The sequence below is a fragment of the Schistocerca americana genome, chromosome 5 (assembly GCF_021461395.2).
Source record: "Schistocerca americana isolate TAMUIC-IGC-003095 chromosome 5, iqSchAmer2.1, whole genome shotgun sequence".
NCBI classification, from domain to species: domain Eukaryota; kingdom Metazoa; phylum Arthropoda; class Insecta; order Orthoptera; family Acrididae; genus Schistocerca; species Schistocerca americana.
The window spans coordinates 466,543,408-466,571,120 of record NC_060123.1 but is presented as its reverse complement, the minus strand read 5'-3'; the positions used below and the strand labels follow the sequence as shown (position 1 = coordinate 466,571,120).

The window sequence follows — 27,713 nt, the reverse complement described above, 5'->3', positions numbered from 1 at the left end:
ATGGCCGGCTATAAGAATATCCTTTCATCCAAGACTATAAGGACTGATGCATGTGCAGGACACTTTTATGCAGGCTTTTATTCAACAACTTCGGACCGCAAAGCCTAGTAAATATTACCGATAATACACCCTAAAAGAAAGAAAAACCGGTACACCACGAAGGAATTACTCGAATGGAACGGAAATCGGTAGATGTGATTTTTATGAACAGAAAAGCAAATATTTATAATTTCAGAAGAAATCAATGAGTTGGTCAAGAGAAAGAGCTTCACAAATTGGGCAAGCCAAAATCGCGTTAGTCCGCTTTATGCAGACAGTTATTCTTCTTGGCACTAATTGACAGAGTTGTTGTACGTCCTTCTATTGTCAAACTGAGGCGTTAGATCGTCAAAATCCATACATGGTAGAAGGCACCCGCCCATAATGTTCCAAAGATTGCAGATTGAGGAAAGGTAGGGTTTGGCAAGCACGGAGACAACAATAGAAGCTCTCGATGTGTGCGGACAGGCATAACCTGGTTGAAATGTAGGTCCATGATAGCTCGCCACGAAGGACAATAAAACAGGGTAGTAGAAAATCATCGACATACCTCTGTGTTGGAAGGGTGCCGCGGGTGACTACCAAAGAGAACCTGGTATGAAATAACGTGGCATCCCAGACCATCACTCCTGGTTGTCGAACACTCCAGTGAGGTCTGGGGCTTCACCAGACACGTCTACTCTCGTCATCGGGGCTCAGTGCGAAACGGGACTCATCACTGATGACTGAAGAATCAGTGAGATTCTAGGCTGACGAAGTGTCGGGAGACATCCTGGTCAGCGGTGGGATACTAACCTAGCCGTCTCCCACCGTAAGGTCTGACAACCCGGAGTGATGTCTGGGTGCGTTTCTTTCACACAAGATTTCTTTAGTTGTCATCTGCAGCAACATTACAGCACAGTGGTACGTCGACGATATTCCACGCACCGTTTCGTTGCATTTCATGGCAAGCCATCCTGTGCTGACATTTCAGCAAGGTAATGTCTGCCCGCACACAGCAACACTTTCTACTGCTTGTTTTCGTGCTTGGCAACACCTGCTTAGGCCAGCAAGATTGTCGGTTATCTTCCGAAATGAGAACATTTGGAGCTCTACGGGCAGGCCCGTACAACTAGCTCTGATTTTCCTGGTCTACCGCACCCGTTGAACAGAATTTGGCAGAATGTCCCTAAGGGGCAGGCGACGGCTCTATCAATCGATGCCCAGTCGAATAACTGGCTGCATAAGGGTCAGAGATGCTGAATTTGTGAAGCTCTTTATCCAGAATACACCATCCAATTTTCTGAAACTGTAACCAATTGTTTGTCTGTACATGTTCACCACGTCTACCGAATTCCGTCCCATTCTAATAATTCCCTCGTGGTGCGTCGGTTTTTGTTTGTCTTAGAGTATATTTACAAAGAGTTTCTGAGTGTGATATGTTATATGATAATCTTCCTTGTCCTTGTGATGGACGTTCTCCTTACGGCATAAAATCGTCTGTCGTTTGTAAATCAATACTGCTCACAAATAGTGTGCTCTGAGATGCACCGATGTACTGTAGCTCAAAATTGCAGTTTGGCACCTAAGGTATAATTTTTTTTATGTCCTACAGAAAGTGAAGTCACTACATCGGTATCATGCTCATAAAGTACTGCTATGCAACAGTTCTGATAAAGACTCATCTAGAATATCGCGTCAAAGTTCTTGAGGAAAAACGATCTTTTAGCTTACAGAAACTAGAGAGGTATAATTTAACTATTATTCGAAGCATCATGAGGTAAATACTTACGAAAAGGTTACAGAAGTAGGTCGACGTTCTTACCTCATACCAGTCGGGATTCGGGAAAGGTACGACAAGTATAAGTCAGATCAGTACTCTACAAATCATCAAGCAATGGTTTCACTGTTTAACGTAACTTCTTGGATTTTGATCGTGCTAAGGAAACTGATTTATGAAACATCAGATGAAAAATATTGAAACAAGAACCCTTGATGTGGATTCACAAGTAAGACACAAATGTCTGCTACCTATTGTGCTAAATTAAACAGACCCTTTTACTAAGAAAATTTCGTGTCATTATTAGTAATAGAAATTTCCAGCGAACTGCGAATCAATATGGCATCCACGTAAGTGGAAACGCTATAGAGTAAGAAATGAAGTTCACTAATACCAACAGATTGATGACAAGAGAAGATGGCGGATTATTAGCGCCAAATCATCAGTTCAAGGAGTACGCTCTGACATATGTAATCTATTTGTGAAGCTAGCCAAATTCAATATCAAACACCCAATATTTAACAGAAACCTTCAAGTATTTGTGTTCTTCAAATATAACTCATCCCTGAAAGAGTTACGTATCCCACCTTTTTAAAGGATTCCTGAAATAATGCTACTGTAGGAGGATCTATGTCTTCTATAGTTAGTAACGTTTGAGAAATACTCACATAGAGACCAACAGAAGAGCGAATTAAGAAGAGAATGTGGAGGCTCCTTTCAAATCCTTCACCTTGTCTCAGGGCAACCGTCGACTGATGGGGTCACACAAGCTGGAGGAAACTAGGACGACCTCGGATTACGTGAAGGAGATCTGCGGGCCGGGTACTTAGCAAGACGCAAAAGATACGACTCTAGAAGGCCTTTGGGGCTCTGCGAGGATAGCCTGTATTTAACTACGAATTAGAGTATTCTGTTATCGGTTGTCCACTCGGAACTATTAGACGGCCTGAGTTGCTGTGCGGTTCTAGGCGCTACACTCTAGAGCCGCGAGAGCACTACGGTCACAGGTTCGAATCCTGCCTCGGGCATGGATGTGTGTGATGTCTCTAGGTTAGTTAGGTTTGAGTAGTTCTAAGTTCTAGGGGACTGATGACCTCAGGAGTTGAGTCCCATAGTGCTCAGAGCCATTTTTTTTGGAACTATTTGGATCTTTCAGTTTTAAGTGATCCACAGTGAACATTCACAATCACTCCACTCACATCTAAACCCTATTCTTTCCCTTTTACTGTCCAGTGTTTCATTCCTCTTTCTGTTCATTGAGTGTATTGCAAATTCTGTACTTTTCCACTTTACTAATTTGCGAGCCTCAAAGAGATGGTTTATTTGATGAAAATCGACTCCTAGCTGAAAAAGGTTTGAATGCTGTTGCTTTTTATAGACCAATAACACGGCGATCCAGAGAAGCAATTTTGCTATTCAATTACCTCATACCACGTCACTTTGCTTCTAATCCTTCAAAAAGGCATTTACAAATTTTAAACGTTATGACACGGTAACTTTGTTCTTCTTCTTCTTCAATTGGCACTACATCCCGGGGTGGGACTTGGCCTCCTCAATAATTTTCTGCCATTCTTCTCTGGACTTCGACCTCAGTTACGGCAACCGACACGGGCAGCGTCCTCTCCAACCTCGTCGCTCCGTCTCAACGTTTGACTTACTCTTGCTCTCCTTCCTCCACGTTCACTGCAGCAGGCATTCCTTGCGGGATCTGTTTCATCGAGTCGCATTACATGTCCAGCCCATCTCAGTCTACACATCTTTATGAACTTTACCACATCATCCGCCATATAAAATTCGTTGTTCCTTCGCCTTCCCCAGGTCCAAAATTCCTCCTCAGTATACTTCTTTCACGTGATCTCAGTTTCTTTTCACCCTGCTTTGTAATTATCCATATTTCTGAGCCATAAGTAAGTACTGGGTGTATCAGCGTTTTGCTAAGTCGGCACTTTGTCCCTCGTGATAGCTTTAAAATGTCGCAACATTCCAAAGTAGCGACGGTTAGAAGTACTTATGCGAGCGGTAATTTCAGTAAAGATGGTCCCATTTGCTTTTATCTTTAACCCCAAATAGGTAAAACATTCCACTCGCTCAAATGTCATTCCATCAAGGGTTATCGTGAGCTGTAAGGGATGGTTAGTGCAATTACACATATACTTCGTATTTTCTTCATTAATTCTCAGGCCTATCTTCTCTCCACTCAATTTCAAAGCTGAAAATGTATTTTGTAGATCTCTAAGTGTTTTGCTCATTAAATACAAGTCATCTGCATATCCCAGCAACTGTACAGACTTATAGTGGATTTTACCTCTTGTCTGAATTCCCGTTTCACTTACTTCTTTTTCAAGTGCCAAGATGAAAAGTTGGTAGGAAAGCCCATCTCCTTGTCTTAGCCCAGTTCGAGTGGGAAACTGAGGTGATAGCCTGGGCTGCACCCGCAAGGTACACGGGGGATGCTTTAGGGTGACCTATAATAATTTTTCAGGCACTAGAAATTCTCTCATTGCCTCATAAAGTTTGGCCAGGTTTATTGTGTCATACGCAAATTTAAAGTCAATGAAAAGATGGTGGACACCAACATTGAATTCGTGTGTCTTTTCTACTATTTGTCGGAGAACCAATATCTAATTTGCAGTTGAGTTTTCTGCTCTGAACCCGCATTGATAGTTTTCAATAATGTCTTCTGCTACAGGCGAAAATCCACTATACAGGGTATTTTATAGTACTTTACTCGTACAATATTTAAAGGCTGTTATCCCTCTGTAGTGGCTGCATTCAAATAGAGCTCCTTTCTTACGCACCAGACGCACTGTCCCTACATTCCATTCTTCTGGAAACTCTTCCTTTTCCCAGATGAGGCACACAGTCTTGTAGATCCTACGATTTAGCTCAACTCTTCCAGCTTTCAATAGTTCAGATGTTCTATTGGCAGTCCCTGATGCTTTATTGTTCTTGAATCTAACAATTTCTTTGTTCATTTCTCCTTGGGAAGGGGTGAGGTACTATGTCATCATCTTCTGGAAGGACTGGGATATCTTCGATAGGGACTCTGAAGCATCCAATAGTTCACTGAAATACTCTACTCAACGCTCCAATACCTCTTGATCATCGGTTAGTAGTGTCCTATTTTACTTTTACTCAGGTTGGTGCCGTCTTAAATGCTCTTCTTTCCCAATTAATTTACTGATAAAATTTTCTAACATCATTTGTCTTTCCTGTTGTCTCCAGTTCTACCATCTTCTTTCTTTCACGTTCCCTTTTCTTCCACCGGTGAAGTTTCTCGTCTTCTTTCCTTTTATCTTGATAATTTCTTACCGCTAGACGAGTATATGATTACTCAAGCAGTTTCCTGTATGCCAGGTTTTTCTCGCTTTCCCTTACTCCACCACAATCTTCAGAGACAAGTGGACAGTCAGCACCTCTGATCACAGATGTTGCACTGAGGGCCGATAAAAGGGACAAACGCGCACGAAGCTGGACGCATTTACTGAATTCTAATAAGCTATTGAACGTTACCCGTATTTTTCGCTTGTGAACGTGACCGTATACAATCCACCGGAAGTAGCATAATGACGCTCTCAGTTACATAACTTCTTTGGTGAAAAAAAAAAAAACCGCGAGAAAATTGTGACTGACTCCTATGTTATTTAGGAGTTCTTTTGTACTGAAATGTGTTCTATAACGACTGTCTTTGATCCGCTAAGAGAGGGAACTGTTGTTTCCAGTATTTTTCTGCTTTATAAAAAATTATGGGCCGCCATTATAGCTGTCACGAGTCCAGTATCTAAATCTCAGATAGCTCATTGCAGAAGGCTGGAAAATCCAACAAGTTGTGTAAGTGTTTTACAGCTGTGTATTACAGGTTGTGCCGATTCCTCAACTGATGTTCAAATGTCCATCATTCCGGTTCCGGTCACTAGTGACACTTAGTTTCATTCCTGGGAAGCTGAAATGTACAGTCAGAAGCTGCTGCGTAGGTAGATCATTGTTACTTGGGGCCGCTGTCAGCTAGGAGTATCGATAACCGTTTGCACACATTTTGGCCTATGAACAAGCAGCCTCGTACCAGGCATCCTCTCACACCTTAATACTGATCGGGCTTCCGATTGTAGCGTAACGAAAGCTGCCACTGGAGCTATGAATCAGCTACCATTAGCTATTATGCCATGGAGCCCCTTTCAGCTAGGTAGAGGCGGTATATATCCGATCAGTGTGCGTGGTCGGGCCAGTGTGGCCGAGCGGTTTTAGGCGCTTCAGTCTGGAGCCGCGCGACCGCTACAGTGGCAGATTCGAATCCTGCCTCGGGCATGGATGTGTGTGATGTCCTTAGGTTAGTTAGGTTTAAGTAGTTCTAAGTTCTAGTCGACTGATGACCTCAGATGTTAAGTCCCATTGTGCTCAGAGCCATTTGATTTTTAGTGTGAGTGGAAACAACTGGGCAATACCAGGCAGCAGCATTAGTCACAAATCCGTATATGATGTGCAGATCCGTGGAATGGTATAACTGCACTAATTCAGTGTTTAATGATGAGAAGCTATGCATTAGCGAGACTATTAAGTGGACGTCCACATCAACATCGTGAATCCTTGTGCAGACAGTTTTCGTGTTGCTTAAAATATTATTAGCATTGTGTCGAATTGTGTCATAAAAACTGGACAACAATTCAATGAGTCAGTCGAACATATAGATGACGAGCAGCAGCCTTGTTGGAATGTTGCACAAATTCTATGACAGCATATGCCATATGCAGCTGCTACGACCAAAGAGTCTCAAACAGGACATTTTTCACGCTGGTCTATATGGTACAAAATGTTTCTGGGTTACTCTCTCCATCGCAGTCAGAGGCATGAGATGCGCATCAGAGGTGGTATGGGAGAGTCATTAGTGGACGGCGATCGATCCACACTACATTACCGAGAAAATCCTTTGACTACGTTTATTTTATTTTATTTTATTTTTTTTTTTTTTTTGAGTCAACAGTCATCTGACTGGTTTGATGCAGCCCAGCACGAATTTTCTCAGAGTAGCGCTTGCAACCTACGTTCTCAATTATCAGCCGCATGTATTCCAAGGGCAGTCTTCCTCTACAGTTTTTGCCCTCTACAGTCCCCTCTAGTACCATGGAAGTCAGTCCCTAATAACATAATAGATGTCCTCTCATCCTGTCCCTTCTCCTTGTCAGTGATTTCCTCTCCGATTCTGCGCAGCAACTCATTCCTTACCTCACCAGTCCACCTAATTTTCAACATTTTCTTGTAGCAACACAAATAAAATGCTTCCATTCTCTTTTGTTCCGGTTTTCCCACAGCCCATCTTTCACTACCATACAATGCTGTGCTCCAAACGTATATTCCAAGAAATTTCTCTCTTCAGTTTAGGCCTATGTTTGATACTAGTAGACTTCTCTTGGCCATCATTGCCCTTTTTGCCAGTGCTCGTCTGCTTTTGATGTTCTCCTTGCTCTGTCCGTCATTAGGCAATAGTAATACTGCACGAAAAAGACTTCGAAGATGACACACGACACTTCTGTGGTTGTCTCTCGTACGGTTTTGTATTCCAGCGAACAAAGTGTTTGCAAATATCTGCTATAATGACTGAAGCTAATCTGCCACAAGTCTGTGGATTGGTAAATGATAATAATCACCAAGTGTGCAACCCGTGTTGTACAATAATAAAATTTCATTCATCTCGCACCACAGACACAGACATGCACACACACACACACACACACACACACACATAGACACACACACACACACACACACACACACACACACACACACAAACATAAATATACATGCATCATCAGCGAACATCTGTCAAAGCTCAGTATCAAAATTACTAGCGCTTGGCTGTCACAATAATAAACATTATAATCGAGTTTGGTCACGTTTCGTAGAGTGGCGTAGACGTTTGTGGAATCTGTTGTCCTAACAATGGTTTGTGACAGTGGTTTATCCTGTCACCATATTATCAATATCCAAACGTGTTTTCATATTTAAGTCCACTTGTCTCTCCAGAATTACATAAAAAGCTTGACAGTTCGATTAAAAACAATTCGGTATCACAATGCGGCAGCTATGAACGTAAAAATAACTTGTGTACGTCACAAAATTCATCCCAATGATCGCTGCGACTTTCTGGGAACCGCATCTCGAAGTACTCACTGATTAGAGAATACGTTTGTTTATGATCGTATCAGGTAGATTCAAGTTATATTTAGTATACCATCGTTTCCAAATAAAATCTAGCATTCTAAAAAGTAATGCCTCTGAATTTTTCATGTAAAGACTCTAAACAGTTTTTTTAATTAAATGACTTTATTAATACTCTACATCTTCAGTCCTCATGCCTAAATATTTATTTCTCAACAGTCAGCCTGGCGATGAACACATTTCTCTCTACGAGACACCAGTTTTTTCATATCGTCACTGCAGAATGTTTGACTTTTTTGATGGAGTCCAACCTCACCTCTGCTTGCACCGCTTCATCACTATGAAAGTTAAACTCTTGAAGGTGTTGTTTAAGTTCTGAAAGCATGAAAATCGGATGGGTTGAAATCAGGATTGTATGGAGGAAAATGAGAGACAGTGAACCCAAGGCGTCAGACTTTTGCGGATGTAGCTGCGCTCATGTGTGATCTTTTATTCTCATGTTCAAGGAGAGGGAGCTTATGTGTGGACGAAGTCTTCAAATTCGTGCCGTCAGGTTTCTGTGCTGTTTCACACTCACTGACATAGTTACGTTACCAATGCCGTGTTAGACGCTTCAATTCTGTACCCTCTGACGGCAGAGGGTTACAACATGCGTTAGTGATGCGACAAAGTCGACCGTCTAATAAGCATGACAGGTAACAAGTCAACCGATATTTAGAACAGAATGAAAAACTTGGTGGCATTACGTTTCAGCATACCCTCGTAACTGTTCCCTACTTCGGTAGAAGTGCTTAATCTGCCTCCACGTCTGCCAGCGGACATTGCAACACTATCTCACAAAGACGTCGAAACCCCGGTTAACAGCACCAGGCCTCCGTTTCGTTCTTACACCACCATCTTCTCTACCTCATCACGGTGACTGCAAGGCTAAAATCTCAATTAGTCAGTCTCGTTTGAACCCGACGACACTGACACACATCTCAGCTTTATCTCTGTCTCATCCTCAGACCTTACAATACCTGCAATTATTTTTAAATAACAAATGTGAACGAGCCCAACATAATCATAACAGACTACATAGCAGATATCGGAAAAAAGTATTTGTCTATCCAATTTGGAAAGAAACGTTTCCATCAGTACTAAAAATTCAGGCACGAAATTTTATGAATTTTATTGTGCTTAGTTTGAGAGCGACTGCGATTTCTTCGTCAACCAGAAGCAATACTACGAAGACTGCACTAAATCTTGTGACAGAAACGGTGCTAGGAATGACTTCTTGCTCCCGAATTTATATATTTTGGGATTTTGCAAAACCGATCAATAAATAGGATCCATTTTTTTCACAGCAACAGTGTCATTTGAAGGTCATAATAATGGTATTAGTCGACAGAACAGAAGAATAAAATAATGCTAAACAGTGTCAAAACATTACAGACCAGGAAACTTCACGTTTATTTGAAGTTTTAATTCTTTGAGAATATTTCCGAAGTTGTCGATTTCAACTAAGATATTTTACCCCGTTTCCTTCACCAAACGTTAGAAAGACTTTTGCGCAATATTGATTGGAAACAACACAGGGCAAATTTTAGTACTGGGAATCTGTCGTTTATCTATGTTGGGTTCGTCGTTTAACGTAGGATACAAATCAGTCATTTACTTCTGGAAGCAAACATGCAATTTTATCCTTAGTTTTCCTGGGTCAGAAAAGGGAACCTTCACGTTGTGTCTGTGTTATACTCTGCACATCTATGGCAGAGGGTAAAGATGCCATCAACATTTTTCCTGCGTGTGAGAAAGCATCAGAAATGAAACGCCGTCCTGATCTATCCAGTGAAACTACAGAAATAAAAACACTCCTAATGTTAAGGGAGCGCAGATATCCTTCTAAGCGGTATCCACTTCGAAGAACGCCTATCTTTTAATGATTGGCTCAAATGGTTCAAATGGTTCTGAGCACTATGGGACTTAACTTCTGAGGTCATTAGTCCCCTAGAACTTAGAACTACTTAAACCTAACTAACCTAAGGACATCACACACATCCATGCCCGAGGCAGGATTCGAACCTGCGACCGTAACGGTCGCGCGGTTCCAGACTGTAGTGCCTAGAACCGCTCGGCCACCCTGGCCGGCTTTTAATGATTGAGACAATTCGCGTTTCATATCCGTGACAACTCTCCCCTATTTCGTGATAATACAAAACGAGCTGCCCTTCTTTGAACTTTTCTCACGTTATCCGTTCATAGCCGGTAAGGATCATATATATGCAGCAATACTACAAAAAAGGACGAAAAAGCGTAGTATGTGCAGTCTTCTTAGTAATTCTGTTGCATATTCTAAAGGAATTAGTCTTTGGTTCATCTCTTCTATGACATTTCCTAAGTGCTTTCAGTTCGTGCGTAGTGGTAAAATCAATGTATTTAGTTCAATCTCTCTCTTTTTATTTTTTTCAGATTCGTATGATGTTTCATGCGACACCACGAAATCCTCTCCTGTATCAGTCTTTTCGTCTCAGACTAGCATCGTACGTCTCAGTTATTTGCTGGATGTGTTCCAATCTTATTCTTCATCAACAGTTTTTATCCTCTATTGTTCTCTCTTCCATCGTGGAAACAGTTCCCTCATGTCTCAACAGATGTCCTATCATGCTGGCCCTTCTTCTTACCGGTTTTGTCCACATACTCCTATGAACGCCGATTCTGCGGATAACCTCCCCACTCCTTACCTTTTCACTCCGCCTAATTCTTCTGTTGCACTATATGTCAGATACTTCGGTTCACTTCCGTTCCGATTTTCCCTCAATTCATGTTTCACTACCATACAGTGCTGTTCTCCAAATGTACATTCTCAAAAATTTCTTCCTTAAAATGAAGCAGACTTCTCTTGGCTAGGAATGCCCTTTTCTCCAGTGCTAGTTTGCTTTTTGTGTGCTCCTTGCTCCGTCCGTCCTCGGTTATTTTATTTCCTAGGTGGCAAAATTCCTTAATTTCGGCTATTTCGAGATTCCTGATTTTGATATCAAGTTTGTCATTTTTCCTACCGCTCATCTTTTTGTCTTTCTTCGATGTAATCTCAGTCCATACTTTGTACTCATTGGACTGTTAATTCCACTCAACAGATTCTGTAATTCTCTTTCACTTTCACTGAGAGCAGCAAATCGTCAGCGCATCGTATCATTGATATCCTTTCAACCTGGATTTCAGTCTCACTCTTGAACCTTTCTTTTATTTCCGTCATTGTTTCTTCAATGTTTAGATTGAATAGTAGGGACGAAAGACTACCTCCCTCTCTTACACCCTTTTTACTCCGAGCACTTCGCTCATGGTCTTCCACTCTCATTTTTCCATGTTGGCGCTTGTACATATTGTATATTACTCGTTTTGCCCTACATCTTACCCCTGTTCGCCTCAGAATTTCGAACATTTTGCACATTTCGACATTCAGGAACGCTTATTCCCGGTCGACAAATTCTATGAACGTGGATGATGTTTTTTAAGTCTTGTCTCCACTATCAATTGCAACGTCAGAACTGCCTCTCTAGTGCTTTCACCTTTATTAAAGCTGAAATGATCGTCATCTAGCAATTCCGAAATTTCTTTTCCCATTCTTAAATCTACAACCATTAAATCTGTGTTATTTAACATATAACCGACATTTTATGAAATTTATTAGTAGTCGTGAGAGGGCCTTCACACTATTTCTTCTTTGGGGCCAACTGTGCAGATATCTTGTCGAAATTATTCTGCAATTCGTTCACATAGACCAGACAAACTGATAGGGCGACTGAGATTGTCTGTTAAATTCTTTAAATAATTACGAACAGCAGAAGGCCTATAACGTTACATTTGAGAACCTCAGATACCATTTCTGTTTGAGTAGATGACGTCCCATGATACTACTCACTGTGATAGTTTTAACAGGAAGTCACGAATCCAGTCGGACAACTACGAGGTTGTCAGACTGAATAGAAGCCATCTGTGATGAAAATTGTCAGTGCCCTTTGGAAATCTGGAAATAATCATCTTGAGATCACTTGTCGTTAGCACTCATTATTTGTTGAGAATAAACAGCCAGTTGTCTTTCACAAGAGCGACATTTTCTGAATCGGTGCTGGTTATGAGTCAACAGAGCCATTTCGTGCATTGCGAAAGAAAAATAAACAAATAAACATCCGGAGAAGTGCGAGTAGGACTCACGTACCGAGGGTTTGGTACAAACTTTATTATTTATACAGACATTTCATTGATACCAGGAATTGAGAATCTAGACATTTCTGGCTTTTTATCGATATCGATGCAGGCAAGATATACACCTACACATTCCTGAGAAAAGGGGATCTTAACAGGACAGGCAGGCATTCGGATAACAAATGAGAAAGAAGTGATATGATTTAATTAAAAATGACCAATTATGGACTTTTTTGCTTTGCATGTAGAGTGAGACCTTGCTTCCTTGCAGATACTCTATAGTTTTGATGAGCCAGTTTGGGAGCACGAAAATTTGTGACATAAATAGCAATACCTTTTGATTCCATTGAGTTTGAAGCTTACGTTAATTACACCGCCAAGGACTGCAGACCTTAGAATACGTCACAAATTTCAAATTTATACGTCTACCTGTTGCTAATGAAAAGAGGTCTCAAAAGATGGATGAATAGACAGACAGTTATTTAATAAACAACCCAAAAGAATTTTTTTCGTGTGTTATAATTCCGTTTTAATAATTTTCGGATTTTTTTCTTTAGTTGTAATGTGAAATTTTGTTTCTTGTCAAATTTCATATTTCTAGGTCACATGAAATACCGTATAGGTTTTGATGAGTTAGTTAGCGAGTATCGAAATATGTGACATAAGTGGCCTTATCTTTTTGACCTTGTTAACCCAATAGCTTAAACTCATTCACCGTCAGAGACCTTACAGATTAAAATATGATATAAATTTAACCTTGATATTTTTAACCATTCTTTCCTTGAGAAAAGTGTGACAGACAGGCACCCAGAGGGACAGATGCAACAAAGTGATGCTATAAGGATTTCTCTTCTACCGACTGAGGTGTGGAACACTAATAACTGGAACAACACAGACTGAGAATTCGCCTAGAAAAAACGAAAGTTATTTTGTAACTCACAAAATTTAATAAGAAAGCTTTAGTCAACGATGATACCTGAACCTTGATGTGTCTTCGGCATTTGTGTGAGGCGGTGGAGAGTGTTTGAGGAGACTAGGTCGTGGCTTGTAATCAATGTGGAACACCGGCCGTGGTGGTGGAGGTGATAACTGGACGTGGCCCGCTGTGAACCAGTGGGGCTGAGGTGTCGGGTGATCGACCCCCGCTCCCTCCTCCGGCAACCCCAGAGCGATACGCCGCCACTCCAGGCCACGCCAGGCCGGCATATAAGCCGCGCCAGCCGTCACTGCGGCACAGTCGACAACAGGTAGCTCACAGCGCCGACACCACCAGCATGAACCGTCACGTAGCTCTGCTCCTCTGCGCCTCATTGGCACTCGTCGCGGCCGCCGAGGTAAGCATCACCTCTCGTCGCCAAGGGCCACTCCGCGTTTCTAGTGCAAAGTCTTCAATTAGACACAGTCTTCCATAAGCACCCACAATTCTTGATACACAGTTGCCCACAATGCTTTCAGGTAGCAAACGTACTTCAGGCGCACCACTAAGGAACTGCTGTAGGACCTTTGTTTTCTAGTAAGTTTATAAGTAGCCTGGTGGCTATGGCCCCATGCTGCCATTCTCCTACAATGATGTTCTGTGCGTGGGTACCCAAATATTTGAGATATCTCATTTTACACTTTCTTAGACTGCTGTAGTTTCAATAGGGAATATATGACTTCAAGTTTGTAAGCATTCCTAACTTCAGCTGTCTTCTTAATAACCTACCACATTGTTATCATTAAAGTTCAGCTACTCACAGAGGCCCAGTGTCGTATGTGATAATCATACGGCACCGACACTTGTACGCGGGCAGTTCAATAAGTAATGTAACACATTTTTTTTCTGATACAGGGGTTGTTTTATTCAGCATTGAAATACACCAGGTTATTCCCCAATCTTTTAGCTACACAACACTATTTTTCAACGTAATCTCCATTCAATGCTACGGCCTTACGCCACCTTGAAATGAGGGCCTGTATGCCTGCACGGTACCATTCCACTGGTCGATGTCGGAGCAAACGTCGTACTGCATCAATAACTTCTTCATCATCCGCGTAGTGCCTCCCACGGATTGCGTCCTTCATTGGGCCAAACATATGGAAATCCGACGGTGCGAGATCGGGGCTGTAGGGTGCATGAGGAAGAACGAAGTTTTGTGAGCTCCTCTCGGGTGCGAAGACTTGTGTGAGGTCTTGCGTTGTCATGAAGAAGGAGAAGTTCGTTCAGATTTTTGTGCCTACGACACTTCAGAGTTGATCGTTTGACCATGGGGAAGGACATCGAACAGAATAACCCCTTCAGCGTCCCAGAAGACTGTAACCATGACTTTACCGGCTGAGGGTATGGCTTTAAACTTTTTCTTGGTAGGGGAGTGAGTGTGGCGCCACTCCATTGATTGCCGTTTTGTTTCAGGTTCGAAGTGATGAACCCATGTTTCATCGCCTGTAACAATCTTTGACAAGAAATTGTCACCCTCAGCCACATGACGAGCAAGCAATTCCGCACAGATGGTTCTCCTTTGCTCTTTATGGTGTTCGGTTAGACAACGAGGGACCCTGCGGGAACAAACCTTTGAATATCAGAACTGGTGAACAATTGTGACAGCACTACCAACAGAGATGTCAAGTTGAGCACTGAGTTGTTTGATGGTGATCCGTCGATCATCTCGAATGAGTGTGTTCGCACGTTCCGCCATTGCAGGAGTCACAGCTGTGCTCGGCCGGCCCGCACGCGGGAGATCAGACAGTCTTGCTTGACCTTGCGGCGATGATGACACACGCTATGCCCAACGACTCACTGTGCTTTTGTCCACTGCCAGATCACCGTAGACATTCTTCATGCGCCTATGAATATCTGAGATGCCCTGGTTTTCCGCCAAAAGAAACTCGATCACTGCCCGTTGTTTGCAACGTACATCCGTTACAGACGCCATTTTAACAGCTCCGTACAGCGCTGCCACCTGTCGGAAGTCAATGAAACTATACGAGACGAAGCGGGAATGTTTGAAAATATTCCACAAGAAATTTCCGATTTTTTCAACCAAAATTGGCCGAGAAAAAAAATGTGTTCCATTACTTATTGAACTGCCCTCGTACATATCCTATTGCTTTAAATTGGAACCCACTTACACTGGAAAAAGAATTAGTTCCAGTTTTGGCCACCAGGTGCAAATCTGGCGCTGTGAATGCAAGAAGTATAGAAATGTTACCATATGTAATGGATTAGGAACAGGACGTGGGCAGAAAATGTTAAACCAATGAGAAAGGAATAATGTTGATTTGCACAAATTGTTCAGTGTGTGCGCCGGAAACGTCGGCGAGATATTTTACAGGGATAGAGTTGCACCTTGTGGGCAAATTCGAAACTATTTTTTTCAGCATAAATAGGATCCACATTAATGCACTAGCATAATTACCACATCTCGTAGCCATACAATAATTACAGCTCACACAGAACGGTGAGTAGGTTCACTTTAATTATAAGCACCCAGCAGTTGAATATGTCGTACGACAACTTATTTTTATTCAGTCAGTGAATCTGCCAGCGTCGTTTCCATCATGGTACCCAAAATTGCTTCCATATTCAGGTAGATTTCTATGTTGACCTGAATTTCATTAAAGACTTGTCCTTTGATTTTTCTTCTATTTCTGCTTCCATGTTTCCAACTGTGGTTCTGTCACATTCACTGATAGGCATTCTGATTTGAGAATGCGCAGTAGCACGTAGTTTTTGAGATTCCTGTGAACGCACTTGTTTTGCTGTTCTATTATGTATACTTGCCCTTCCGCCGTAAGGAGTAGTTACCGACAATAGTGACGTAAGCTAAGACATAATTTGTTGTTATGGATCAAGGGATTTGTTTTTCTTAATGACAACGACCAGTTCAGTAGTCCTCATCCGGAATTCCTGGGGGAACTATTTTACCTCCACAATATTTTATCAAAGGGGCTACCATCATCAATAAACGTAGGATAAAAAAGGCATGTTCTCGGAAAATATAATAGCTGTAAACTCCCGTCCTTTTCAGCCAATCACAGTACCAACACACCAACTCCTTGTTGGCTTATGTAAGATTGCAGAATAAGTCATTCAGACTGTTGCTCCTGCAACTACATGGAAACGTTGCTGTACTACTTCCGGAACCCTATGCTAGTCTGGCCTCTCTACGGATATGTATGTGTTGTGGTTGCACGAACCGTACGGTGGCTGAATCGTAGAGGAGCACAAACAAGACTGACCACTCCACTCCCCCGCCTCCCGCCCCCTTTAATGGTTAGGTGCGTGGTACGTGAGGGGTGGCATTGTTATCATGAAGCTCACTTTTACCTTAAGAATGGCAGCGAATATCTAATGTAAGGATACTACCAAACACTTATGAAATGTATTGAAATGATCCCGTCGCCACTACTGACAGCTAAATATTCACTATAAACGTCAACCAAGGGACCTGTGCATAACCTTCTTACTTTTATAGTCTTCAACAATGGCAGTATGTGAAATGAATGCATTCGTTGGGATGAGGGTGGTTGTGGAAATGAGAGAAAACTCTTTAAAAACGTATCGTACGACGTGAAATAGTAATCATGAATTTATGATATGTCCTTGTATACACATGACTATGTGTCTAAAACTATGTTTTGGATTCAGAATTTTTCTTCTGGCTTGTACAACGTGCAGAGATCAGCGAGTGTCAGTAGGGCCACATAACCTGTAATTGCAACTCGACTAACATTTTCAATTACAGTAAGCACGTTAGGTCGTAGTAGCAATAGGTAACTTCGATTTTATCCATACATCCAATAGGCAAATCACAACTCAAGGCGACAATGACAAATATGTTTGTCGTCCAGGAAAATAAATTCATTTAGAAAAATCGGCTTGTACGACAGATAACGGACTACCGCACTGGCCACGGTTATTATTTATGGCTATGCTGTATACATATTATACAGTTAATAAATACTTTCAAACAAATAAAATGTATTTGTGATAAGACAAAATGAAGAGGGAGTCTCTAATTCGTTATTAATATGTTACATTTGTGAAATAGAGGTCTGCAGCTGCGCATCCATGATGCCTTTTTGCCTATGGTAGTTGAAAATCTCTTTTATGTTAAAATTTTCCACAAACAGTGAACTTTAGCGCAATATTGTTGCACAATGTCAGAAACTGGTTAAAAAAACTTTCTGACCAAATCGCATTCGTTTCTGTACGATCAGAGTGTGTTGAGGAAAAGGGATGTTGACTTAAAAAATAATGTATACGATCACAAAAGTAAGTAAAATATGGTTATTTGGTAGAGAAACGGGAGAAACAAATAGCGCTACAGGGAAGATTAATTATATCTCTACGCGAAGAAGTGATTACCGGCTAGCAGAAGTAGACTGGCTGCAAAGATACGCTGTATGCAAACCAGATAACCGTACTTGGCTTTGGAAAGCAATAAGTCAGTGTGGGTCAGCGGTACCCATACACACACACACACACACACACACACAGACGTACGTGCGTTGTGGGTCGGGAGGGAGAGCGGTCCAGTCGGCTGTTGCTCACCATTACCGCAGGTCGCGGTTTCACCGACTGGCACACAGGCGTCACGCCAGAATAGATGCATCTGCAACTGAATAACCTTTAATAGCAGCATACCACGCGATAGTAAACCATTTATTAGCCCCATACCACGCGATAGTATTACATTAATTGGTCCCATCTGCTACCGAATAACTAGGATCCTGAACAAATGTGAGGTCAACATCAGTTTGTCGTTCAAAAGTAACTCATTAATCCATCATACCCAATTAGCAAATAACGTAAACTCAATTAAGGCTTGAGTGTATAAATTTCAGCATAGTTGTCACAACTTGTATATTAGACACAGGGAGTGAGTATTAGAACGTATGGAGGCCTTCCACCAAATAATTACAGTAAGTGAACTGTTGGAATCCTTCTGCACGAGGCAGAACACACAACGACAAACATGAATACCTGACTGACCATTTCGAATGCGCAATCAAAAGGCATAAAGTAGAGGATTACGGAAAGCTCAGACGTACACAGAAACCAAAAACGACAGTCAGCTGTCATTCTGAACGAAACTATTGACAACGAACACACAAAAGTAATAAGGACCCTAGCGAAACTTGCCTCTTCTCTCGAACCACATCATATTCAACAGATTCCACTTAGTTTTATTTACTGTAGATCCTCTTTTTGTAGAAAATGTTATTTTTGCAAACATATCAAATTACAAACCGAGGAAGTTTATCCAATATCACTCAGAATTCAAATTCTGTGATACGCTTTAGAGTTTTTAATTAAATGGATGACATATTTGAGAAACAGGCTATACTCATTACACTTTAACGTAAAAAACTGTAAAAAATTAATATCTTCATAAATAGAAAAACTATGTAATACCTGTCTTAACGAGGAAACGCTAGGTGCGTGTAACATTTGTAGTGATGTCTGTAAACTCTGAATGTGTTAAGTCCGAATGCAGCGCCCTCGAGAAAGGTAAACAAAAAATATTAAGGGAATATTTCGTCTTATGAATCCACCAAAAGAATTCTGAACAAAAAGCGACAAATTTAAAACCTACACAATTCTACATCAATCATTTTCCAAGAACAATGTAACTAGAACTAAACCTGCGAACCAGCAGCTGTTGAAGGAGCAAAGCCTCCAAATTACGTCGTAAATAATAATATAAGAGGAACTTAAAATTTAGTAACTGTTTGCGATGGGTCTATATTTCTATCTCAAACAGAGTCACAGTAAGTGCCTGCACAGCATGTGTATATGTAAAGTAACGGAGTTCTAGTTTGAAATATAAGTGACAGTATCAACGATCAATTTCCGCTGTCGTTTTTTAAGTTTCCTCTACTTCTTCATTTTCTGGTGCTGTACCCGAGTTAGGTGACAAAGTTTTGGGATGTGGTCGTTAAAGACATTTTCACCTTTTGTGCATATAAAATTGATCGTGTAATTTATGTACACACTTAGCAAACATTTATTGCGTACACACATACCAATGCTAATTTTAGTATATATGCCTTCAACAACTCATTAAGGAAGACTTCAGAAATGTACTATGTGAGGTGGATCATTGGCAAGGTGCTAGAGACATTTTCGGGAAGAAAGTGGCTTCAGTTCCCCGACAGGCTCAGAGTTGCAGTTTAAAGCGATTGCCAGGATGGTAATTTGAAGGGTACGGGCAATATCGACAGTTTTTTTCGGAAATACGAATTAGTGTGCATGCAATGAGACCTCTGGTTACAGCGAGTGGTGTGCTGTGTTGCAGGAGAAGTACCCGGCCACGTTCGACAGCCTGGACCTGAAGGAGCTGCTGTCGGATGAAACTCGAGTCCAGGATGCGATGCGCTGCCTGCTGGAAGAAGGAGACGCAGCGTGCAGACCCGCCGGGAAGGCGCTCAAGGGTGAGCCCCATCGTAGTCTACACTCCGCTACCCAGTAGGACGGTATAGCCCACACGACAAGCTCACACACTTAAAATGAGGCCCGTGCCGTGGATGCAGTGAGTCTGTATTCAGTAACCACGTAGCTGCAGATTGCAGTAACGGAACCCCACTGGAGTAATGGCGATTGGAATATGAGTGTTAACCAAATTTAAATAAGTTTGATTACAAATAAAAATGTGGGTTGGGATAAAGGTTTAAGTCAGTCTGAAATTCCTGTCTACTGTGGTTGATACTGCAAGAACTATGTTGTGCACAGTGAACAACCTCCGAGACCATACTCCAATTCCATACAGGAATTTAATTCTTCTCCCATAATACATAGTGCTTATTGGTCCCCAGCATAAAATTGGAGAAATCATGGTTTACTGCGGTACCAGTAAGCTTGTGCGAGGCACGCACATTTGATTAGCTGTGCAGCTTATCTCCTTACGCTGTAACGCAACGCCAGGCCACCTATATATGTTCTTCCTTTGTGAATAATCTAATATTATTTGTTTTACGTGGTTAACAAGAGGATAGCGGGAGTGGCGATAAAATCCAGCACAGTCGATGACTGTTTTTCCGTCACTAACAAAGTGATGTGTGGCCATGGAAAGAAATAAACCCATATCAACACCAGTATTTGCGTTGGTTAAGAATACTTCTTTTAAAAAGATCTAACTCCTTAAAACGAATGTTCAGTAGACACCGATTCCATTATAGATCATGCATCATCTATTTAAGGCTGCAGCATATGCATGCCGATCAATAGCTACGCCTTATTAGCAACACTCAAATCCATTTGGAGTTACTCGTTAAAATCCAGGAAAACTATTTAAAACAGAGAATATTAGTAATACCGAACAAAAGTAGTACAGCTTTGGAGCATATTAACCTATGATGTAGGAGGATTGTCAATATGACCTTCTGCTTTCTGTATTGACAGTAGAGAGGCCAAGAAATAAGTTCTACAAGAAACTGAACTAATTGCAGCAAATGCTTTATAGCAAAAGCACAACGAAAAGTTGACATAGGTGTTACAATTTTATACATCACCTCATATCTTGGGAGGCTGTGGATTCTCTTTCACATAATAATGTTCTATTACACAGGATGCACACAGATGTACCCACTGAAGAAACCACCGTTGTCACACTATACACTTTTATCACCAGTGGACTAGTAAAAACAGAACAATTAGATCTATTAAAATGGAACATTGTTTACCGATCACAAGCATTAACTCTTCCTTAAGGCATGTGATGAATTGCTCTGTAGTTCTCAATTATAGAGGGCGGTCAGAAACAGTCTGAAAAGCTAGTTAAAGTGTTACAGGGTAGCTTGTGCTGAGAAACAACAGTTAAGAATGAAATTCCAAACGTTGCGCCGTTTCCGACTTAATTAGCATTGAAATTGGTCAATCAGGGCGTTGCGCGAGCCAGAGAAGGTGTCGCCAAACGTGTTCCTCGTTTGATTTCCTAAAACCGGAGAAGAGAGCGATACAAAAGTTGAACATGGGACGGTAGTAAGTATCGAACTCGAGGCAAAGCCTGCGCTATAATCTGCGCCTGATTAGCTAACTACAATGGTAATTAACTCCGGAACTGCGCAACTTATCGAGTTATCAGCTGAACAATTATTTATTAGCATAACCTAATCTGCAACTCCCTTGCAAGCTCTTCAGTTTATTCCTCACCACCCTGTGTACCATCAACAAAGCTGTCTGGGAACAAAAATCAGCTCAAAATACTACACACACTGTCTCTAAATGAAAGAAGGAATTTTAATTGGTTGACCAAAGCATAACACATGACACTAAAACACTACTCATGGTGGTAACTCAGCTTCAATTCTATTACATCTTCAAGTTCGCCTAATGACTGTAGTGATGGCGGTATAACAGTCCATTCAGCTAGTCACAGGCCTACTCTATCGTCCAGTTGTTCATTGTTATTACCGTAAAAAATTGCAAATCTCGCAAGTAGACACCCTAACGAGCCAAAATTTTGTCACCAGCTGATTAGTATTCTTTTCGTACACTGTTGGTACGTAATAAGGAAGTGTGCTTGGAAAGATTTTTCAAAGTCCTAGTTGGGTCTGTGAAGGTTTATGACACCAAACCTCTACGCACTGCCTACGAGTTTTCTGTAAATCACGGGCTGCAGATATGTAGTGGCGGAGCTGGCACCCTGAAGAGTCACAGATGCGTTTATTTGGTGTCTTTTCATACGTATTTGGTGACCAAAATACCAATTTGAGTTCACCGTCTTGCTGCTAAAACTGATGTAGCATGATTCTGGTCTTGTGATGCGGGCAGTTATACTGCTGGAAGATGCCATTACTATCGGGAAAGATATCAAACGCAAAGGGATACAGGCGGTCCGCAATAATGTTACTGTGGTCCACAGCTGTGATGGTGCCGTCAATTGTTACCACAGATCCTATGGAAATCCAAGTGAAAGTCGCTACGGTCGCAGGTTGGAATCCTGCCTCGGGCATGGATGCGTGTGATGTCCATAGATTAGTTAGGTTTAATTAGTTCTAAGTTCTAGGCGACTAATGACCTCAGAAGTTAGGTCGCATAATGCTCAGAGCCATTTCAACTATTATTTTTTCACAACCTTCAAACAGTTCCCGTACCGGTTCACGACCTAATCACGTGAAAAGCCGACCATATTCACCGTTTCATAAATGCTCTTTCCGCGGCGTCGAACTATAACAATCTGCCCTTCGACAGAGTGGCTTATATCATTGGACTTCTCCATGTCGTAGGATACGCAGCGAACTTACTTTCGCAATGCTTCCAGCAAGAGACATTACGTCGCTCTAACTTCTCGTACTCAGTTAATCACAAGTAAATGCCTGATTACCACTATCATTCTCCGCTAATTGATCTGTTCCTTTCCTAGCCTCAAGTCTTGTACAGTGGAAGATGGCATTCTGTCTACGCTATTCGACTCACCTTATGACAGTTCGCTACGGACAGATGTACGAGGCCGGGATGACTCCCTAGTTAATGTCAGAACCACACTTCCTGGCCCTTCTTCAGCCAGTGGATCCTTGTGTTTCGACTTTCGTTAACTTATTCTAAAGGCACTTGAACCCTAATATTTCTTCAATTCTATTAGCGCAACAGCTAGTCTCGTATTGAATTACATTGTCTACGAGCGTGAATTATCCAATTTTACACATGTATTCAATGTTTGGAATTATTTTACTTAAATGATTTTATTACAAATCTTGTTATTACCTTTCAACATAAAATTAATGCACTAGTTTCCACCCAGTAGGCCGCTATATCTAATTATCTACTGGCATACTCCCCATAGAATTTGGCGTTCGTAAGCGGTGGCTTATTATTCTTGGTGTTTATATTTTTATGGAGCGAAAGTTTCAGGATGAGACAGATGTAATGTCTTCCCGTATTTCATTAAAACCTGAGCAGTACACGAACGAAAATATTAGTACCAAATCCCACTGCCTCTGAATTCTATGTGCTTCCCGAACAGTTTTGATACTGAAACTCCTTGGCAGAATGAAACGGCGATACCGGAACTCCAGACTCCAACTTTTGCCTTTCGCGGGCAAGTGATCTACCGACTGAAATATCCAAGAACGTCTAAAGTGTTACACCGACCAAGCTATCGAAGAGTGACCCACGACTCGCCCTCACAGCTTTAGTTTCGCGAGAAATTCTTCTCCCGGCCCTACACACACTTTTATTCTTCCAGGTAGTTGAGAATTGTCGACTGGAAGACTGCCCCCTCCTTTTGCCACTAAGGTATAAGGTTATTGAGCCACCTGTTTGGAAAAGTTTTCGTAACTATCATTCCGTCCTGAAGTGTCAGTGTCATGTCCTAAGCGTATCTACTAAAGGTTGCTGATAGAAGCGTGCGTAAACAGTTGACCCCATTTCTTGAGTTTCTGATGACATTGAGAACTAAGGGAGTGGGAAAACCTTATGAAAATTTCAACTCGTATGAAAGGAAGCTAAATCTCGACCCTATGTTTTAGTGACGGTTTTCACTGCAGAGTGTCTTATTTGCTCAATAATTATAAGATTCCTTTCTTCGGGTCTATTCTTAAACGTCTGTATATACGAAAAAATGTAAACAGCTTCGAAATGTTAACTTTTTTGGAACAAGGATGGGTTTTGACGAAAAATCGTCTTCTCTGCCTGTCTTTCCAGCAAGTGTTCTTTTACCTGTATCTTTATCCACAAGCAGTACGATGGTAAGGTAGTTATCTGTAGGCCTAAACTGGAAAAGCAATTGCTATATATTTGACATCCCTGCGTACAGCCTTTTTAGGAGTTACATATGCTGCGGAAGTGCGCATATTTGTCGTGATATAGTTTATGATAAATTTTCTGTACATAACTAAATTAATCCTTTTTTCATAGATCATGAATACGACATTTCGTAATGATGTGGAACGTGTCTTCCTGTGCTCTCAGTTGCCCTGTTTCCCTTTACACAGTATTCCAAATTGTTTTAATTTTATTATCAGATGTGCTAATCTCAGACATAAGGACATACTTCTGAACTTTTTAAAAACTTTTCTTAATACTGTGCAGTAGTTTTTATAATGTTTCATTGTTTTGAGGTCATGACTCCTCCTAGCTATAACATACATTTCCCTTTTCTATTTGTAAAATATTTTTATCCCTTTAGTAAGCCATGGATTATACAATTATATTTCACTGTTTTCTTAGGAAACTGTTTTCAAATATACTCTCAAAGGTATCATGAAATAGGTTAAATTTTAAATTAGCATCATGTTCCCTGTACACCTCATCCCAGTCTGTTGCAAGGTTCCCCTAAAATTTTGAAGTGTTAAATCGTTAATGGGACACACTATTTTGGAGGGCTGTTTTGCATTACTGTATAGAGCTATATCATATACTGTAACTAGCTTTGCATCATGATCAGACAGACCACGCTTAACTGGAAAAATTTTTATTTAATTAAATTTATCTTCGTCTATGAAAATGTTATCTATCAGTGTGCTGATTTCCTGTACCACCCGAGTAGGAAAATCAATAACTGATGTCAAATTGAAAGAACCAAGTAATACTTCTAGGTCAAGCTTTCTATCGGACTCTTTCAGAAAATCTACGTTGAAATCCCCACAAACAATAATTTGTTTCCTTTTTCTGACAGGATGCACAACAAATAATCCACGTTTTTCTACAATAGTTGAAAATTTCCCAATGGGGAAACAGCTACAATTATAAAAGTGCCTTTATTTAGTTTCAGCTCATATGCACATGATTCTATGCGTTGGTCTGCGCAAAATTTTTTAGTTCCCAAATTTTTCACACTATGACTGATTTTAACATACATCCTCTTTCCATAGTGACTCTGCTTACATGTGCTGAAAGCTTATATCCACCTACATTTACCATTTCCATACCTGTGACTACATGATGTTCAGACGGGCATCGTAGATCTATTCCATCCTCAGTTTCTAAATCTTCTGTACAAACAAGAAGCTTATCTACTTTGTTTTTTAATCCCCTGATATTCTGATGAAATATATTAACATTATTTTTACTGTACTTTTATGTGAATCTTGTGACATACTAACATTATTTCCACTGTACTGTTATGAGAATCTTGTGATATTTTCACATCCCTAGTACCTGCCTGTCTGAACTTTTCATGAAGTTTGATTCCAACCAATGTAGGATGATTGGATAATGATCTTAGCCTAAAAAAGTAATCCCATGAGTTCCAGTGCCCCCACTTCAAGATTTTGCTATCATCCCAGCCAGTTTACCCTTCCCTTTCCTACTGAGATGCAGGCCATGTCTTGTGAAGTCCCACCTACCAATACCATCAGTTGGAACCAAACCTATGCTTGAAAAAGTAGCAGACCAAAGCAGCTGATCTAGCTCCATATTGACCTTCCTGACAAAGCTGTTCAATTGGGGCCAGTCATAACGCATGAGAGCAGGAACCAAGCCAACATTTGTATGGTTCGTTGCAGATGCCGTTTTCACTAGGTCACACTTAATATTGTAGCCCTGGTCCCCATCAATACTGTTTCCCGCTCCACCCACTACCACAACATGATCCTGCTTTGTAAAACCTTTGCACAATCATCCAACATCCTCTATCACTTGGCTAAGACATGCACTGGGCTTGAAAATACTTGTGACTTTGTACCTGTCACCTAATTTCTTCTGCAAATTCTGGCCTACACCTCTTTCATGGCTCCTACCTGACAACAGAACTTTCCTCCTACTTTCTAGGTTTTTTGCCACAGTTGGTTTCCTAGTGAAAGTCTGTTGAGTGCTGAATACACTTTCATCTAGTTCAGACTCTTCCTTAGCTGACTGAGGTAACAAGGCAAATCTATTGGTTGTGACAATGATGAAACTGTCTGATACTGTTCTCTTTCAGTGGCCCCTGTTCCTTGCTACCACTTCCCACCTGTCTCCACCCTCCTCCGCCCTTAACCACATCAGTTCCTCCCTAGCACTATCCAGTTCAGCCCGATGGGCTCTTATGTTCCCTTCCCGTTCCGCTATTTTTCTATGCCTTGAAGATAATATGCAATACCATGAAAGAGACCCATTCACTTCTCCAATTCCCATGGCACTATCGTCACCCCAATGTAAACATCTGCCACAACAGCTGCACAGAACCCCAGAACTGACTCTCGTACGGCAGCTCAAACACTTCTTGCTCATGGTTGTTTAAATATTTTTAACAAAATTTATTTAGGCAATAACAATGATATTCTATTAACTACAGATCACAAAAGCCACTAAAGTTATGTGGAACACTAATAAACATGTATAATATTAATATAGTAAAGTAATACAGTTAAATTAACGTTATAAATCAAAACTTGTATACCCGAAAAATTAGGCCTAAGATCGTGTATGTGCGATACGTACTTTACGCGTTTTGAAAGGAAATAAAAGATAGAAATTAAAACCTTTAATTCTGCTAGTAGATACGGTACTACTAAATATATGTGTAATTAAAACAACCTAAGTTCTTCACTTAATACTTAATGTAGTACATCTTACAATTCTCTCCGTAATCCTGTTGTTGTCAGACATTTACACGACCTCGTAACAAAGTTAACCTGTAAAACATGGCCCACTATTTACTTCACCAATGTTCCATTAAGTTCTTGACTTGATGTTTCCCCATTAGAAGACGTAGCAGCTTGATTGGTACCTAAGTTTTTCTTTAATGGCGCAGTTTCTTCTGCAGTATACTCAATTAGCCAAATGGCTATGTTTTAAAACGCCTGGGATCTGTCATTCATCTTTTGTCGTTGGCTACATCCTTGATACTGCAGGCCTGATGTCAAACGACAAGTTTTGATTCTGGGAATGTGATTATGTGGCAGACCGGTTGAGACGACGCAGTAGTATTTCCAGAAAAATTAAGGAGTAGTTGTGTTTTGACGCCTGAGGACCCTAGCGACTATGTCAACAATTTACGCACTGCTCACCCCAATCTACAAATTCAAAACCGGCCTCCATCCCGAAGCACAACAAAATTCGATGATTTTAACAGAATTTTCTTTTGCAGAGGTGCTGCCCGAAATAGTGCGTACAGACTGCGCCAAGTGTACTGAGACACAGCACAAGAAGATCGGAGGTTTCTTCGGAGAGATTTCGCACCGCCACCCAGACCTCATGAAGAAGTTGCTGGACAAGTACGACCCATCTGGAGAATACAGGAAGAAGTACGCCAAGTCCTGGGCCGAGCACGGCATCCGCCTCTAATCCCTTGTAACTCTTATATTCAATAAATCTATCACCTAACCTATAATGTAAAAGACCATTTCGACATACCCACAAACACGGAAATACATGGAGCTCCTAAACTCGTTTGTTCTGTGAACACAGGAACGATCTGCTTTCACCTCAGTGATGAAGCAATATTTCATTTTAAAATCAGCGTCATTTGCACTTATGGCTCTCAAGAATCAAAACTGACAATGTTGAATGTCTACGGAAAAAGTTCAAGCGAGATTTTGAGTGGTTCAAGAGTCTCCAAAACAACCTAGAAGACGCTGAAGACGACTCACGTCCGAGACGTCCTTCAATATCAGCAACGCATGAAAATATCGAAAAATTAGGTAAGCTGATTCGATATAACCATGGGTTGAG

General features: G+C 41.1%; 1 protein-coding gene across 1 annotated transcript; it reads left to right on the top strand.

Moving 5' to 3' along the window:
• LOC124616443 (ejaculatory bulb-specific protein 3-like) lies at positions 1-27,326 on the top strand. Its single transcript, XM_047144752.1, has 4 exons — positions 1-107; positions 13,251-13,470; positions 19,417-19,552; positions 27,130-27,326. Exons 1-4 carry the CDS (start codon positions 1-3, stop codon positions 27,324-27,326), a joined length of 660 nt encoding a protein of 219 aa, XP_047000708.1.
• Positions 27,327-27,713: the final 387 nt, after the last annotated feature.